The sequence below is a fragment of the Aulostomus chinensis genome, chromosome 1, assembly GCF_037954235.1.
Source record: "Aulostomus chinensis isolate RoL2024-O1b breed Wild chromosome 1, RoL_Achi_v1.0, whole genome shotgun sequence".
NCBI lineage: Eukaryota > Metazoa > Chordata > Actinopteri > Syngnathiformes > Aulostomidae > Aulostomus > Aulostomus chinensis.
The window spans coordinates 59,978,487-59,997,017 of NC_141320.1; the positions used below are offsets into that span (position 1 = coordinate 59,978,487).

Sequence of the window (18,531 nt, forward strand, 5' to 3'; positions counted from 1 at the left end):
CGATTGCATATAATGACAGGTGGATTGTCTACATTTACAACAAAAGCGTTGTATCATTTCTCAAAAAGGATTTGAAAAATTTTGATATGTAACAGAGTTCAAATCGTCACATTTACAAATCAAAGAAAACAGATCATTACAATACTTAGATTTCAGGAAATATAAAGTTAGAAATAAATACTGGTTGAATTGAACTGCTTTTTCACATCATGGGAAAAACACTGAATTACATACAATTTTAGGTTTGGGTGGAGGTTCTAGTGTTATTTCCCCAATGGTGAATGCCCTTCTCAGGTGTTTTACTGGGTCCCAATCCGTAATATCTGACCAGTTCTGGAACTGACAGCAGAATCCAGTTTCTCTCACACTGCTGTTGAATGCAGGAAAATTCCAGGTTTGTTTGTTTGACGGCATCAAGGAGCTTATGAGTCACAGTGGGAGGATTTCAAATGTTTGTTCCATTGAGAAACTCTGTGTGTGTGTGTGTGTGTGTGTGTGTGTGTGTGTGTGTGTGTGCGCGTACGTGTGTGTCTGTGCATAGGCCAAAGAAATATAAAGCCTGAAAGCAGCAACATGGGCTCCTTGAAGCCTCACATACAGTAGTTTTATTTTGTAGCCTGATTTGATAATTCAACTGATAAATTAACGTAAGCGAGTACAGCAGCTGTGGTCAGACAGATTCTGGTCACATCATTTTTGTCACAATCCCAACCAAACACACAGCTGCCTTGTTGCACCAAAGACAACGACGCTGCATAAAAAGTGGGTTGCGCTTGCGTTAGGAGCCTGCAGGGGGAGCTACTTCGGTTCATTTTCCAAAAAAAAAAAACCCAAAAAACCAAAGAAAAAAAAACTTTTTTCAGTCAAATATTGTTCCACAGTTCCTCAGCTATGCGTGTTTATTCACATGTGCCACACGGGTTGTCCATGTGTGAGCTTCACAGTTAAATTCCTGCCGTTATCTCTGCTGCTCAGCAGAGTTGGGACTGTCCAGGCTGCTGTACGGGGACAAGGAGCAGGTCGCTGGTGCGGACGCTTTCCCGTCACCCCCTTCTTCTTTCTCCGCCTCAATCTCCGCATCTCTGCCTCCTCCCTCTGTTCTGAACACCTCCACCGATCGCCTCCCGTCCTCACTCGACTCCTCCGACGCAGAGAGCCCCTCCTCCCCTCGACTCTCGGCCACACCTCCCTCGCTGGGACTCAAACTTTCCCTGTCGTCCTCCCCTGGACCCGGCTCCCTGGCCTGGTTGTGGTGTTTGACATTGTAGCGTTGGTTCTGGAAGAACTTGACGATTGTGTGCTTGGGGAGATCCAGCTGGGCTGACAGGGTGTGGATGGCCTCCTGGTCCGGGTAGAGACCCACATCACCAATGAAACTCTGCAGGATGCCCAGCGCCTCCAGGGAAATCCGTGTCCGTGAGCGAGCCTTCTTTGGTCCTCCGAGGCCAGGACTCATCCCACGCTGAGGTTTGTCCTCTGAGCCGGGCAGGAGCGGCAAGATGGACTGGGGGTCTTCATGAACAGGGGACGGGGACGTCAGGGGGGGCAGGGGTTGTGAGTGAAGAGCCTGTCAGAGGATAAACTCTCAGAATTACGGTAGGAAATGTAGCAAAAGCGTGACTGAGCAGCTTCCGTCGCGCTAAACCATCACTCAAGTAGAGCTTATTAACAGGGTGGGGTGGCCAGCAACACACACACACACACACACACACACACACACACACACACACACACACACACACACACACACACACACACACACACACACACACAAATCCAGCTCTTTAAAACTGTGCTCCATCAAAATGAAAGGACCTAAATAAAGATAATGGCAATTCCTCTTTCTTGCGTCAATAATTACAGAGTATGTTCTGAATAATATTGAGGTTAGGCCAGACTGGCAAGCATTTTGGTTTTCGGGGGGGCGGGGGATGGTGGGATGGAGGAGTGTTTAGCAGGAAATGTGTGGGCTGGTCATTTACCACGTCTATTTTCAATGATTCATGGGACACAAACATGTCACAGACGAAGGAGCAGGTGGGAGCAGACAGACTTTTTCTGTCCGCCATGAAATCACCAAGCTGGTTTCCCACTCGTAAATTTTGTGATTGTCTTCCTTTAGTGGCTACCAGCGGTTTGAGAAATCCGATTTTCACACAGATCTCAGATGAAAATAAGAACCTCTATGAGACGGAAGCTGGTCGTACCTGCTGGTCTGAGATGTGCAGGATGGTGTGGAGCCGCTCGCTGTGCTGCTGCCTGGACTCCTCCTCGTAAACCTGATCGCGGTCGGCCTGCGGTATGGAGAGGAACCGCCGGATGGTGCAGAGGTTCTCCCACAGCGTGCGGTTCTCAGGGCTGGGACTCTCTTTCCACCTGAGCAACTCACACAGCCAACCCTGGAGAGGGAGGGAGAGAGAGAGAGAGAGAGAGAGACAGAGAGACTCAAACACCAGTGAGAGGAGACTATGTGTGTCTAGATTGTATTATCTCTGCTAGGCTGACCCAGGATCTGCCACCAGCTGTGTTTATGCACAGCTTTCTAGACTACAAATTAATAATGTCATCATCCCTCCATCATCTTGCATCCTCCTTTTTTTTCTTTTCTGTTTTTTTTTGCAACCACCTTCTTCTTCTTCAGACTTTGATCTCGCCCTCGATCACCCGCATTGTTTATCTGAGGATGAAGACATGATGGGAGGTCACAGTGGGTAATCAGATAACCCCCCCCCACACACACACACACACACACACACACACACACACTTCCCTGTTACACACTCCTTCAAACATCATCACTTCAGTGAGGAAAAGGCATATTTCAGCACGTCGATCTTCAGACTTTAGTTTTCATTTTCGGAGTGGATTTTGTTTTAACGTCCTGAAGTCCTTTAATCTCTCAAACAAGACGAAGAAGACGAAAACTAATCAAATATCCAGAAGTTTATCTGAGTCAGTAAATCTCTGCTTGTTTTACAGAAGAACCAGACTGCCAACCACAGTCATTCACCAACAAACTTAAGTTGATGAAAACTGCCAACTGGCGTGGAAAGTTACATCTCTGTCACCGACTTTGGTGAAAATCGGTGGGTTGAAGTTTGCACAAACCTTCAAAAAGTCAGACATGACAAACAAACAGGACGTACCTGTTATGTAACCTATGAAAAGGTATGAAAACACAGATCTGGCCTTGTGCCATCGCAGAAACTGTTCTCGTTTGAGTGGTTACAGATCTCATCTGTGTCTCAGGAGTGTTACCTGCAGTCTAGATGCAAGTTTTGGCTTGTTGTTGTATTCTAGAAAGAAGTTATGGTGTCTTACTTGACTTTTATTGGCCGCCACCTTAGCGAACAGCGCCTGGGAGACCTTGGCTCTCTTCATCTCCTGCTGGATCTCCTCGTAGATCCCCGACGTGATGTTGACCAGCGAGTCCAGCTTCAGATCCACAGCAGATACGCTGCACTTAGTCTGCACACACAAACACAAACATTGACATCAACGTTTGCTGTGAGCAAGAGAGTGGTTTCTCCCCATTTTTGTGTGTGTGTGTGTGTCTATACCTGTGTGTGTCTGTGTGTGTTGGTGCTGGAGATGTGGTTGGTGGAGTTGTTGTGGTTAGTGTTGGTGTTCCTCTCTCTCTCCTCCTGGTAGATGCGGTCTCGCTCGCCCTCGGGTAAATTGAGGAAGCTCTGCATGGCCTTCAGGTTGACCAGCAGAGATTGAGAGGCTGATCGAGGGTCTTCCTCCTTGCGTAGGATTTCTGACAGTAAGCCCTGCCGCCACACACACACACACACACACACACACACACACACACACACACACACACACACAGAGTTAGGAATAAACAAAGACCTATGCTTCAGATCTGATGGTTGTTTAATTACCTGCGTGCGGTTAAAAGCCACGCGGGCGAAGACAGCTTGGGACACGCTGGCCCTCTTTAGCTCGTTCCTCACTTGCTGGTAAATGTCAGAGGACACGTCGGCTCCTGAGCAGTTGAGACCAGGCTCTGTGGTGGCCCCGGGGCCCTTGCATGTCCGTGAAATGGGCGGGTGGTTGAGGAACTGCTGGTTGACGCCCTGCGGGTGCTGGTGGGCGAGCAGGCGACTGACCACCAGTTGCTGGTTGATGAGGTGGGCCATGGCAATCTGCTGACGCACCAGCTGAGGCGAAAGCTGGGGTGACAGGAGGCCGCTGTGACCCAGGAGATGTGGAGCCTGAGGACGCAGCGGAGGAGTGTGATGCTGGCCGGCAGGGTGAGGAAGAATGTGAGGATGGGTGGAGTTCTGGGTGTCCAGGAGACTACTTTTGATGGGAAGAGCTCCAGAGCTGCCCAGGGGGCCCAGATGAGTGGGGGAGGGTAGAGGGAGACGCTTGTTGAGGACACCCAGGTCCAAATCCCTCTCCACTGTGCCACCAAACACACACACAGCAAATTATTAGTATCAAAACACTCACATTTTTGCCTTTTTCATCAGTTTTTACTTTTGTTTTTCTAAATTGCCAAACTTTACACAGGAAACAACAACATAATTTACCTTTGATATCAGATTTGTCCTGCGCAGACCACATTTTCTCGATGTATTCACCTGTGAGGAAAACAGAGCACAGAGCAGATATTAATGTTCCTGTATGCTGCTGCAGAATAAATGATCTTATTTACGTCAAACACGACCAGATTTAGATTTATGATGACAGTTTTCATTTCACAGAGTTGACACGGACAGATTTTTAATGATGAGAGGCATGAATGACTAAAAATATCTTCACGTGAGAGAGTAAATTAAAAGAAATCAAACATAAAATGTATATATTACATGTCAATGCAAAATCAAAACCTTAACTCTAAACCTAAATCTTAATTCTAAATCTAAATGCTGAATGTAATGGTAAAACCTATATCTAAATGTTAAGCATAAATCTAAATTAAATCAAAATTTTGAAACTTAATCTACATGCTAAAGTTAAACGTGTTTAATCTAAATGTTTATTGATATGATAACCATCTAAACGGTAACTTAAACTAAACCTAAATCTTTTTGCTAAATACTCAGGATAAATCTTGAAATTAAGTAGATTTAGATTTTGCATTTGGATTCAGATTTTACATTCAGATTAGGATTTAACACTTAGATTAAACATTCAGATTAAAATTCAACATTTAGGTTAAACATTCAGATTAAGATTCAACATTTAGATTTAACATTCAGATTAAGATTCAACATTTAGATTTAACATTCAGATTAAGATTCAACATTTAGGTTAAACATTCAGATTAAGATTCAACATTTAGATTTAACATTCAGTTTAAGATTCAACATTTAGGTTTAACATTCAGATTAAGATTCAACATTTAGGTTAAACATTCAGATTAAGATTCAACATTTAGATTTAACATTCAGTTTAAGATTCAACATTTAGGTTTAACATTCAGTTTAAGATTCAGCATTTAGATATAACATTCAGTTTAAGATTCAACATTTAGGTTTAACATTCAGTTTAAGATTCAGCATTTAGATTTAACATTCAGTTTAAGATTCAACATTTAGATTTAACATTCAGATTTAGATTCAACATTTAGGTTAAACATTCAGATCAAGATTCAACATTTAGATTTAACATTCAGTTTAAGATTCAACATTTAGATTTAACATTCAGATTAAGATTCAACATTTAGGTTCAACATTCAGTTTAAGATTCAATATTTAGATTTAACATTCAGATTAAGATTCAACATTTGGATTTAACATTCAGATTAAGATTCAATATTTAGATAAACATTCTCTTTGAGATTCAACATTTAGATTTAACATTCAGATTAAGATTCAACATTTGGATTAAACATTTGGATTAAACATTTGGATTAAACATTCAGATTTAGATTTTTTTTCAAATCAAATGCTATCAAGTCTTTAAATGCAGCAACTCCGTAATTTACAGCATCACAAAAGTGTAAAAACATGTGTAGTGTAGAAGAGGCCTGTTGTGTATCTGGTGTAGTCTTCTCGTATCCTTTCAGAGTGACAGTTTGGTTTAGTGGTTCTTTGGTTCAGAGTGACACTGAAGTTGAGTTCGTCACATACGATGATCAAATACGTGAGGAATGACGGTCTTTATCGCCGCACTCAAACTCTGGATTTTAACAGCCTCTCCACCCGTCTCCTCACCAATCTGCTTCTCATTACGCTTCCACTGGGTTGGGTTGAGAGTCACATTTTAGGTTATTAGGGGAATAAAAGTTGAGGTTTGGCAGGGCATCAGTTTTTACCTACTGTGTGTATGTGTGTGTGTGTGTGTGTGTGTGTGTGTGTGTGCATGCGTGCAACAGCGAGGAGAGCTCTTATTCCTCGTTTTCTTAGTGTGTGCGGGGCTGCTGCTGCTGTTTTCCATTAAGAGCTCAGATCATTTAGTTTTGTCATGTGTATTAAGGGTGACATTAATGCGAACCATGTGTGACAGTTCCTTCCCACCGAGAGCCGTCGCTGACAGACGTCTCATGCAGCAGATTAGACACATAAAGACTGACACGTGCGCTCGTACACACACGGGGGGCGGACAGAAAAATGGAAAAAAACTTCATTAGAGAAGGATTACGTTTGAAGTAACGAGGCAGGTGAGTCATATGAAGCTGAGCGTGTCACTTTTTGACAGTTTTTAAGCAACAGGCGGCAAAATAAAGTGTAAACAGTAGAGCAGGTGATGGTTCGGTCGCAGGAGAGTTTGTCAAAAAAGTTTTTAACAAGGCGGGAGAGGGAAACATGTCACCAAGCTGCATTAGCAGTAAAAATACCCCCTCACCTTTTACCTCACTGGATAAAACTCATGGAAGCAAATACTTTTTACATTTGATCAAAATTTCTGTCACTTTTTCTCTGAGGAAACTTAACCCCTGAACTCTTGTGTGTGTGTGTGTGTGTTGAAATCCACATAAGATCTGACAGATGACCCTGAAAAAGAAATATCTCCATCGACATCATTATTTTAAATCGTTTCCAGTATGTTCAAACGAGAGAAAAAAAGAAGAAGAAGAAGAAAAAGTTCACATGACACTAAAATCCAGCATTAAGAGCTAAATTTGGCCTCCGTTCAGTTTATAATTCACACTGGAGATGTTGTGATTTATCACTCTCAGATTCTTCCCATTTTCCCCGCGGTTGATGGGTAAAGCAGGAAAAAGTGCAGGTGAAATTAAAACAGACAGAAAAAGGAAAACATGATGAAGACCCACCCTAGGGAGACTAGTGTGTGTGTGTGTGTGTGTGTGTGTGTGTGTGTGTGTGTGTGTGTGTGTGTGTGAGATGTTACCTTTAATGCGTTTGTAGCGCTTGTACCAGCGTCCAAACTCCTGACATTTGGAGGTGGAGACGTTGGCGTAGTAGGAACTGTTTACTATAGCTGAGATCATACTCTGACGGAGAGAAGGAGGGGAAAAAATAGATCATATTACAATATTATATGTGATTTAATTATTTCTTTCTGTAAGAAAATGACAAGACAGATCACATTAAAGCTTGTTGGGAGGGGCAGTGACTTTTTTCCTCAGAAACTGCTGATTTATTAAAAGAAACCCCCCCCACACACACACACACACACATACACACACACTCCCTTTTCCCATCATGCACTGTGGTCAGTAAGCAGAGCTGAAGACGCAGCTGAGTAGTGACAGCTTGACATGGGAAAGACTGCGGATCAAAACTCACATGAGTCAGGCTGCAAACACACACACTGCCCACACACTTCCCCTAATCACTAATTTCATCATGACTCAGGCCTGTGTGTAAATCAACCAGCGAAATGACACACACTCAAGACTGCAGGGTGTGTGTTTGTGTGAGAGGAGGATAATTGAGGTGTGCATCCTTTCCCATGGGATGGGATTAATCAATATATGTGTGTGTGTGTGTGTGTGTGTGAGTGAGTGTACTGATGATGAAACCACACGTGTTTACAGAAAATACTTCAAGACGTGTGTGTTGAATCCACAAACATTTAGCACCAGAAAAGTGTTTTTTCTTATTAACGTATTTGAGAGCTGAACTGATGGAACAAAGTTTATTTGGGGTAAAATAACTGGTTGTGATGACTGTTACCAGGAGAAAATGTTACAAATTAAAAAACAAACAAACAAAACAAAAGCTCAAATTTACTTTGTTTTGTTTTTGAAAAATGTTCACACGACTGCAGCCTTAAAACTCATTTTGGTTCCATTCCAATCAGTTTCCAGCAGGGAGCAAAGCAGGGACCCGGCCTGCCTTAATGGAACAAGACCATCATTTCAAAATGGACGTCAGTCTGGAGACTTGGAGGTTCTTCACATCAAACTGCAGAAATGTTCGGAGTGCAAAGCGTCCCTGAATGAGGTATTCCTGGGAGGGCTTCTGGCGCACTGCAGCCGTGATACCTGCGAGAGAGGACACTCCTTGGCCAGGGCGCTCTGGTTGGTTTCTCGGAGCAGCTCCTTGAGGGCGTTCCTCACCGTGGCGTGGGACCACTGCTCCGACGGAAGCTCCTCCAGCCGGGCAAAGCTGCACACCAGGAAGCATCGAGAACTCAGTCTTTGTTCCTCTTTACTGCCCATTTTTAAAAGTCAACATTAAGAGTGGATTTTCTGATTATTGTGCAACAAACATTTTGTCAATAATGCTGATAAACACACACACACACACACACACACACACACACACACACTGACCTGTGCAGCAGGATCTGCAGGGTGACCATGTGATAGACATCCAGCAGCATGTCGGCCACCGTCGCCTCGGGAGCGTCTGTGAGACAGTGGATGGGCATCGGCTTCCATCGCCCCACTTTAATGATGCCTGAGGAACACACACACACACACACACACACACACACACACACACACACACACACACACGCAATCACATACATTGTTAATTCCCACAACTCTGACTGGAGATGCAAATCTAAAAAGGCCTTAAGATTTCTGAATCATGACAGGCCCTGCTGGTGTGTGTGTGTGTGTGTGTGTGTACTTGGTTTTTGTTATCTTTTGGAGACCTTTTCTGGTCTAAACACTACCTTATCAGGACCCCTCGTCCTCATGGGGACCAAAGACCGGTCCTAACGCAGCAGAACTTCATTTATGAACACCTGGTCAAAGTTAGAGTGAAGGTATAAACTGCAGTTAGCTTGAGGTTGAGGTCAGGCATCAATTGGTTAGGATTAAGATGAGGGTTTAGGGTTCGGATATTCACATGAATGGAAGTCAATGGAATGTCCTCATAAGGATAGCGACGCAAACCCGTGTGTGTGTGTGTGTCCCCGGTGTGAGTGCATGAGGATGGTGGTGGCAGGGGCAAAGGTTTCCTCTCCTTGCACTCGATGGGTGATTAATCAGAGGAGGAATGTAAAATCATCTGCGAATTAGACAACGGAGAGCGTGTTTTGATGTTGATGTGCTGAATAAACAGTTTGAGGTTTTTTTCACTCCTTTCTGACAACCGGCGGAGGTCAGGAGAGAAGCCACTCGGTCGCTAATGGAAACCAGAAAGCACAGTGTGTGTTTGTGTGTGTGTGAGAGACGTATGGTGTACATAAAAGACAGCGTTTAGCAACAAAAACTTCCATTTCTTTCTCTTCATTTCTTTCATCATGTTTCAGTAACCAACCACATTCTAGACTCGGGATACAAGCCTCTGGTCTCTTTATAGCAAGGATTCCCTACAGCCCCCCCCCCCCCCCCCCCGACAGCGCTAGCATTAGCGGGTTAGCCTAACCACTAGTGGTGCTAGCTGCAGGTTAAACAAGTAGACGATGGTGAAGGCTTCACCTGAGCCCATATTCAACCTGGCACAGCGATCACACACTCTAGAACTTGTTTTCAATCATCCCCGATGTGCGATCTAATTAAAGAACCCCCCCCATCACCCCCCTCCACCCCCCTCACCCCCCTTCTGCACCAGTTAAGAGTTTAAATACTCCAGCAAGCCAAAGTTATGTAAAATGCAATTGAATCGCAGAAGAAAATAGAAGAGACTGTGTAATTTTGGTTATGACCACACTGGGGGAAAAAAATTCAAGCCTCCAGCCAAAAAATTATTTATTTGAAAAGAAAAGGCTTATTTTTCAGAACAAAAACCTAGACATTTGGGAGAGACGGGGGGGTCGTAGGGCGTCGTCCGCTTGGTTTAGGGTGCCCTGTGTTTACGGGACACACCAGGAATGTCAAACTGCCCCACATTGTGTGTGTGTGTGTGTGTGTGTGTGTGTGTGTGTGTTGTTCTTTCATGGTTGACTGAATGCTGTCTGCCCTCTCAGTCTGTGTCTTTGCACCAAAATTATTTTCCCATCATTCTTAGCGTTTGGTTTCATGCCAGAGAAGATGAACTCAGGAGAATTCATCTTTAAAACACCTTCCATATACATACATATATATATATATATATATATATATATATATATATATGTATGTATATATATATACATATATATATATGAACAAAACAAAAACTCTTTTTTTTTGGCTCTCCCTGCTCTCATGTGGCTCACCCCCACCCATCTGGAAATCAGGTCAGCTGCTGCTGTAAATAATTAATTACTCATGAATTACAGAAAAAAGACAGACTGAAACTTGAGATTTTTTCCACCAGCGTAATGACGGGAAATATTAGAAAGCTGCGTCAGATGTGATGTAAAGATGCAGCGGTTGATGAATCTGAAATACTTTCATTTGTAGCTTCTGGCAGAAAAACAGGGAGTTGATGTCACTGATAGTTGGATTCGTTCTCATCAGGACTTGACTGGAAATTATTGATACTTTCGCAGTTGTTTATTTATATTTTAATGCTGCATTTGTGCCACAAAGTTATCTGAACTGACCTGAGCTCAGATCACGAGGACGCTACGCAGTACTTGCCTCGCGCCTGTACGGCTGAGCTGTGCGAGTATCCCAGGGCGACCAGCGCCGTCTCCACCAGCTGTGTGAAAAGGACATCCTTACGGACCAACACGAACTCTGCCTGACGGTCGCCACGCCCTTCGCAGTCGCCGGCCACGCCCATGTCTGCGTGCTCCACCACGCAGTAGACTGGGATCATCAAACCTGGAACGGATGAAGAGAAGAAGAAGAGTCTGAGATCTTGTTTTTGGTGAATCCAGATTGAGTTTAGACAGTCGGAACAGGCAAGAAAGTCAGATTCAAACCGCCTCTGGACATCAGATTTGAATCAGTTTCTCCACGTACGTTGGCCGCTTGTGCGTTGTACAGTAGATAAGTCTGGACAAAACAGGTCTAACTTGCAAATAAAAGCATGGACGGACAAAACATCGAAGATGAATCTACTATTTTTTTTTAACGAACAAGACCTTATGGGCATACTGTCAAGAAAAGCCGGAGAAGTCAGGGGATGTGGCTCCATCCATCTGATTCAGATCCTCTTCAGATGTGTTTCCAATAATTTCCATGATGTTCCCGGGGGAAGACTGTCATAGTTGAACTGATAAGCTCACAGTGAATCCATTAATTCCACTGAATCACTTCATGACAGTTGCTTAGTCACCGTACCTTCACATTTATTAAGTCGCTTGTGCGCAAACGTCTCCATATTTATGTAAATTAAAACGACGACATCGCTCATTCCGGCAAAATAATTGTGAAATATAACAAAAGAGCTTGTCGGATGACTCATTTAAATTTGAGCTCTTGAGCAAGGCACTAACAACAGTCAATTTTAATTTTTGCTTGTCTTTTTGTGTTACTTTTTCCGCGATGTCATGGATCAGCCACACCCTCTCCTCTCTCTCTCTCCTGGCAGCCGCTAGTATCAGTTCAAGCCACTCAAAGATTCATATTCACAGCATCAGGAGTACAACTGGTTTCCAGGAGCGAAGCCTTAACTCCAGTAATTTGGACGGTGCTGAGAGCTCCACCAAACCCTGGAGGAGCTCAGTCCACTGCTGGGGCCCCAGAGGAGCTGCTAATTAACAAGCTATCAATCCTCCTCCCAAACGACGCAGTGACAGGGCAGCCGGAGCCAAACCACAGCAGCATCAGGCACGCTATCAGCCAATAACCAAACCACACAGTGTGAGGGTGGAGGGACGAAGCCCGGCACAACGTGTGTGTGGGTGCTGTTACAACACTTGTGTGATGATGCATGATGATGTTTTCAACTGCATGAGAGAATAATGAGCATCTGTGTAGGTATTTTTGTGTGTGCATACTGCTCCGTGAATTTATGTGTGTGTGTGTGTGTGTGTGTGTGTGTGGCCACTCCACCCACAGTAGACACCACCATCACCCACCTCTCTCTGGTAGACTGTAAGATGGCGTTTGGTGCTACGTCAAGAGCGTTTGACATAGTTTGGCCTAATTTTTTTGAAATATTCTTCTGCACAATTTTGTTCTGAAACACTTTAACTCATTACAAGAGGTAACAGATACCAGCGGGAGACATAAACTGCCTTTAATCTTTTAGTTTCTGTCTGGAAGTCTAAATTCAAGGTCAAACAGACAACTATTGTGTGCAAGAACAAAGTTGGCTTTATAAGAGCGTTTTATGAATGAGCACCCAAATCCAGAAGATAACTTCCTGTTTGCACGACTCAAATGGCCTTGTTGTGCGATGGAGCGTTCAACAAATGATTGGAATTAGCTGCACGTTAGCTTCTGTAGCTAACGTTAATGTAGCAAATACGATAGTGAGACAGCTGTGCTTTAAACAGTCACTAAATGCTGTTGACAAGCAACCGTTACCAGAACAATCTGTGTGATGGGTGTGTTTTCCAACAAAACAGTAGAAAGGTTGCTAAATTTCATAGATAAAACTTTATTGACTTGATGTTTCTGAACAGTACGTGTTAACGCCCACCTCCCAGTGGTCTCAGCGGTGTGCCATTGTGCCGGTTTCGTGGGGTAGCTGGGCCACCGTTGACCTCCAGACGGCTCAACTTGCATGGTGGGGGGCCACTAGAGGCAGGACTCTCCCCTCTCTCCTCTGGGGTGGCAGTGTCCCGAGGGCCCGGACTGTCTGTCCCCCCTCCTGCTCCACCATGCTGCTCCATCCCCCTGTTGACTCCAGGAGGATCACCCAGGACAGTGTGTGAATCTGGGAGGAAACAGAACGAGCCATGTTGGTGATGTTAGGTCACTTAAAGGGTAACTTCTGTTTTTGTTTTTTTCAACTTGGACCCTATTAACCCAACTTTTTGTCTGAGAAACAGAAATGATTGATGGAAATAATGATGATTGATTACTCCAGTCTGGGGGAGGCCAGAGCTGCCTGCAGCCCCTGAGTTCACTATAATGTAATCCAATGGGGCAACTGACTACCATCAGCTTACACCCACTGGAAGTGCTTTAATTTTTTTTTAAATTTTTATTTATGTATTTTGCACTGACAGGCTCAGATTGTTGTTATAATCATCCAACAAAATAATGGAGAGCTCTCTCTGTACCTTCAGCTGGAGCCCACTTTGTTTGTCCAAATCTCACTCAGGGTGAAGTCTCGCTCTGAAATCTCCCGAGAGATGAGGTGTTGCAAGAAATCACCGCGAATCACCAAAGCATAACTTCGGTGTTGTATAAAAGTTTAAAAACAGCAGTCTTTGCCAAATCATGCAACACTGATACAGGCACGCTAGGTTGTGGCAAGTTGGGCTACAAATGGATGCCAACGGCTGGTTGATAAACTGCGCCTTGCCATCCTCTGGTTTGCACTGACCTTTTTGACCGTGAAGGCCACAGCAACTCCACCATGATGTTGCTCCGAGCATGTCAGCATGAGAAAATAAGCACTTTTAGTTGGCTTAATTTGACAGTAGCCAGTTGCCTACGCTACAATGTGCTCTAACGTGCCCTTCCTCCATACTGAGGTCATTTCAAATGTGGGGAATTCCATCACTCCCTTTGTCAAAACAAGATTGAAAAATATGGTTCAGGTTGAAGTGTTTCCCTTTAAAGTTCCTCAGTGAGGAAGGATGTGAACTGATCACGAATGGCCTAAGCCTTAAACTTTGATGGATTTTGTTGTGCTATTTGTACACATAAAAAAAGGATGCACTATTATGTTTCCATATTTCCCAGTTTACGAATATTGTCTTCCTTTTCACCAACCCATGTTTAAGAAACCGTGTGTCAACAATCTGGTCGTCACGTAACGTTCAGTAGCTGCTAAACAATGCCGTCTACTGCATATAGTTAAACCACACACAGAGAAATAGTAAAAACAATAATCCTGGTTTATAGTCTGAGCAAAAACAATATTTGTTCTGTGTTGAAAAGTCAGCAAAGCTTTAAAAATATGAATAGTGTGGCCAAAATCAGCTAAATAAACTCTGCATCTTTGGGCAAGCTGTGTGTGTTCTCTCAGCTTTGTGTTGTTGCTCGCTCACTGTGGTCATGTGTGGTATGGCTGTAAAGCCAACGGCGACGCACGATTGTGAAACCAAAAGCAACACATGATGATGATAGAATTTGCATGCATAATTAATCAGGTCCAATACCAACGAGTAGAAACAAAACAAGCAATGAAAAAACAACAACAACAACAACAACAACAACAACAACAACATGTAGCACGACAGGGTTCAAATTTAGACGGCTTTCATTGACATTTGGCCACTTTTTTTTAAAATCTATAAATGCCTTTCAACCTTGATCTAATATGATCACATGACCATTCACGCACAAAAGTGTCAGGAGTCGTCGGGTGTTTTTGCTTCAATCAAGGTTAGAACACGTTGGGAGCCATCAGTGCCAGTGCGTGACCTCCACCACTGGGTTAATGGTGGATGTCACGAATTTTGACACAGGAAATGACTTTTTAGCGCACACGTAAGTGATGCGGCAGGTGCCATCTTGCAGGATTTGGCAGATTTTGTCTGGCAGACCTGAGTTCAGTCCTCTTTGCCAGCAGCAGATGGAAACCGTTGTTTTGATGGATGGCGCCTCATTTCCTGTTTTCAGTCCTGAGACAAAACCAAAGTGCCTTAAAAACCACATTTGTAACCTAAACAAAATGCTAATTTGAACTCCTACAATGTGGATTTGTAACACATGTTGTATAAGAGGGTCGGATCAAGCACCATATATGGTTGTTTCGCTTATCCGCTCCACTCTCCTCCTCTTTTTATCAAAATAAAAGAAGAAATAAGCTTTTTTTTTTTTTTTCTGCCGCCACCTCACTGAATCCGAAATTTAAAAAAAATCATCCTTTAGACAACACAACAGAATTAAGAGCAGCTTTTGTTGATGGTGGAGCCTCCCGCCGCTGTTCAGCCGTTAAAAAAAAAAAAAAAAAACTTTCACAAACAAACCGAAAAGTGTCCTGGAAAAAAAAAAGAAAGAAAGAAGAGGAAACTTCATTTCCCACATGATGCGAGTCTCACAGTAAACAATACTCTGATTAAAGTGGACTACTGTCCTCTGATCTGTGGTCTGTTACCAATGTGCACGTTATTGTAATATTTGGGTTAATGGATTGGAATCGCCTCCCCCGATCTTCATCATTAATGAAACTTTAGATACAGAAAGGAAAAGATGTTGGCAATGTTTCAAAGAAAGAAAGTCGCACAACATAGTACCAGTTTTAAATTATTGATGAAGATTTTGCACAAAGAATTTGAGATGAATGAACAAACAAAGCGACAGGCTTTGTTGTCAAGGTGTTTACGTCCATATTTGATGAACAGCATCGGACATCTTGCGTTTTCATTATTATTATTCCCCCGGCATAATGAAGACCATGGAAATGTTTAAAACAAAAGTGTCTTTCACACACGTACACCCACGCACCAACGCACACACACACACACACACACACACACACACACACACACACACACACACACACACACACACAAAACCACTTCAAGAAAACAGCCCACACACTTATACCAGCACACATGGAAGCCAAATGTACTGTGCAGTCGCCTGCAACTGACAAATCCCATAGTAACACACCCTGGTTAAGGAGAAACCATACATCCTGTGCATGGACAGAGACACCCTGGAGGAGCCCTGGAGGAGTGTCTGGGCTCTTTGAAGGGGGGCTCAGGGGTATTTGAGTGGGTTTAAGGACGTTACATAAGCACAGTCACATCTCAGCATTATCAGCTGATTTTTCTTTCTTTTTTTTTTTCTCCGCTCAACCAGTAAAATACACTTGTGAAAAACAAGAAAGTTAATGCAAAAAAAGTTGTGTAGTGGATTATTAATACCATCTTAAATACCCTAGTGCTACAAGTATCGTTGCATATTATAATTATCTGTATTTAAATTGAATCAAAATCTATTTTTCTTCCACCTGAATTCAGTTTTTCATAATTGGGGCATATGCTAACGTATGCTAACATGCATCGGAGTTCATTCAAATGTCGATTAATTCATAATTTTTCCATTCTTTCTTTACCCCTATTGAAACACGTTTACAAATCTTCATATTTAGGTTACTCTGGTAATTTCGGCATCTATGGCACAGAGTTGATAAATCAAACTCTGTTTTTCTTCTACCTGAAATCCTTTTTTCATAATTGAGGCATATGCTAACGTACGCTAACATGCATCAGATTTCATCCAGATATCTATCTCTTTTTTTTTCTCATTTCATCATCTCTATGGAAACATCTCCACATATCTTCATGTTTAGTTTCCTCTGGTCATTTTTGATTTTAATTTTATTGCATTAATAACCGATTCTCCTTCAGTTTTTGGTCGATTTGTCTTGTGGGTTAAATCAGCTGTCCAGGCTTCTTTAGCCTGGACAGCAGGACAAACACAGCTGCAGCTAATAAAAGAAGGCTGATAATGGAGGCCCTTTACATTCAGGTGTGCTAACGAGACGCTGATACTAATAAAGCTAGGAAGCATTGACCGACAAAAAACAGGGGGGGGAAAGGTGTTGACAAAGCAGCCTCTTATTGTTAAAGCTGAATGGCCTCACTAAATCATATGTATACTCCACGCATTGATTTTATTAGCTGCAGCTGAGCAATGACACGTCTATAAAAAAGGTCGCAGGTTGAAGTAATTAATAGTTGCTGGCATGTAAAATATGGATATGTCGCGTTTTGCTTTGACACAGAGCCACTTTGCGCCAGCTGCTTGTGGAAAAGTGCGGAAGAATGAGACCAAAAAAATGAGGGTGATACTTGAAAGTGGGGAGGCGTTGATTTTTTTTAAGTGGTTTTAAGGTCTTTTCATCATTAACTACCATGTAAAATCATCAATTTTGTTCATCAAGATTACCAGGGAAAAGCATGTCGTAATTTGATTTTTTTTTTTTTTGCTGTCCCTCATTTATTGATTCCAAGTATTAGTATTTTCCATCTCCTCCTGGTGTCAAACTTTAACCTTTTCAGGAGGTCTCCATTCAGCCTCTGGGGAAATGTTGCAGAATAAGATCCAGGCCACACCTACCCAAACGTGACTTTTTAATTAAAAAATATATTTTGAAAACCACTCAAATTCTATAGTTTTAATGAAATAACACAGAGGAAATGCACGTAAACAGCGAGCTGAAGAGAAACAAACGTGAAGCGGGATGGCGGTGAATTTGAAAGACTGTTTAAATAAATCTCATTTAATTTCTAACGTCAAACCAGGACTTTCTACTGCTCTGGATCCCTTTTGGATGGGTGTCTATAAATAGATCTGATTTATCTTGAATTTGTTAAAAAAAAAAAAAAAAAAAAAAAGTTACCGAATGTTAAATTCTTCTCTTTTGAGCTTAAGTTGCATTTTCCAAAGAAAAAGCGTCACGCATCTTGCGAAAAGTGAGTTCTTTCTTTTAAAAATGCAATGAAAAAAAAAAGGATTTTATTCTAAAAAAACCAACAACAACAACAACAAAAAAACTTTAATATAGTGTCGAAATCAATGGAATGAATTTCACATTTATAAGAAAGCTCTCATCAATGTAACGCAAAGAAAAACAAAATTGGGGGGAAGAATTTGGTATCAGATAGTCGCTACATACCTGCAGGCGAAGAACTCTGTAAAGAACTTTTCAGTAAATGATGACTCACTTTTTAAGATGTCGCTGTGCTTGTTGGGGAATAAACTCCATCCATCAGGAAAACTGAGTGAATCCAGCCTGGAAGAATGTACAGTTTCCCACGTTTTTTTTTTTTTTCCCTTTTTCTTTTTTTTTTTTTTTTGTGGTCTCCGTGAGGACGGAGTGAGCTGAGATATGGAGACAAGGAGTGATGAGGACAGAGCGCTGCTGCTGAGTAAAAGCAGTAAAGTGACACATGGAGAGAGAGAGGGAGAGAGAGGGGGAGAGAGAGAGAGAGAGAGCAGATGGGGTGTGACCTGCAAACAGAATGACATGAACAAATAACCGTTTTTTTAACCTTAATTTCCAGTTCAAGCTTTCAAAACTGAGAGAGTAAAGACCGATTAGTTACAGATTTAAAAAGAACAACTCCACAATGCAACAGGAGAGGAAGAGGAAGAGGAAGAGGAAGAAGACTAAAAAGAAATCTGACATTTATGTCAGATTGTGGTTTGTTTTGTGTGAAAGAAGTTGTCAAACACAGATTGCAGATTTATTTTGAAATTAT

The 18,531-nt window shown here is 42.5% G+C and overlaps 1 protein-coding gene across 2 annotated transcripts; it reads right to left on the bottom strand.

Annotated features, from left to right (window-relative positions):
* Positions 1 to 465: 465 nt before the first annotated feature.
* LOC147272571 (DNA-binding protein SATB2-like) lies at positions 466 to 18,186 on the bottom strand. Of its 2 annotated transcripts, XM_086189238.1 has the most exons (13): positions 17,995 to 18,186; positions 12,840 to 13,076; positions 10,886 to 11,071; positions 8,699 to 8,825; positions 8,408 to 8,531; positions 7,309 to 7,411; positions 4,542 to 4,592; positions 3,888 to 4,411; positions 3,561 to 3,773; positions 3,322 to 3,468; positions 2,627 to 2,677; positions 2,208 to 2,399; positions 466 to 1,567 (listed from the first exon to the last, which is right to left on the bottom strand). In XM_086189238.1, exons 2-13 carry the CDS (start codon positions 13,030 to 13,032, stop codon positions 959 to 961), a joined length of 2,520 nt encoding a protein of 839 aa, XP_086045364.1. In that variant the 5' UTR covers positions 13,033 to 13,076; positions 17,995 to 18,186; the 3' UTR covers positions 466 to 958. The 2 variants fall into 2 exon arrangements, with proteins under 2 accessions (XP_086045364.1, XP_086045453.1); XM_086189327.1 differs by lacking the exon at positions 2,627 to 2,677.
* Between the last annotated feature and the right edge of the window lie 345 nt (positions 18,187 to 18,531).

Bases quoted from the DNA above. Each gene is read 5' to 3' on its own strand.
- LOC147272571 (XM_086189238.1), bottom strand. From the start codon at position 13,032: ATGGAGCAGCATGGTGGAGCAGGAGGGGGGACAGACAGTCCGGGCCCT. The intron at 8,532-8,698 runs GTCAGTGTGTGT...CCTGGTGTGCAG, and splicing joins CTGCAGATCCTGCTGCACAG to CTTTGCCCGGCTGGAGGAGC. The intron at 4,593-7,308 runs GTAACATCTCAC...TTTTCCTCACAG, and splicing joins GCGCTACAAACGCATTAAAG to GTGAATACATCGAGAAAATG.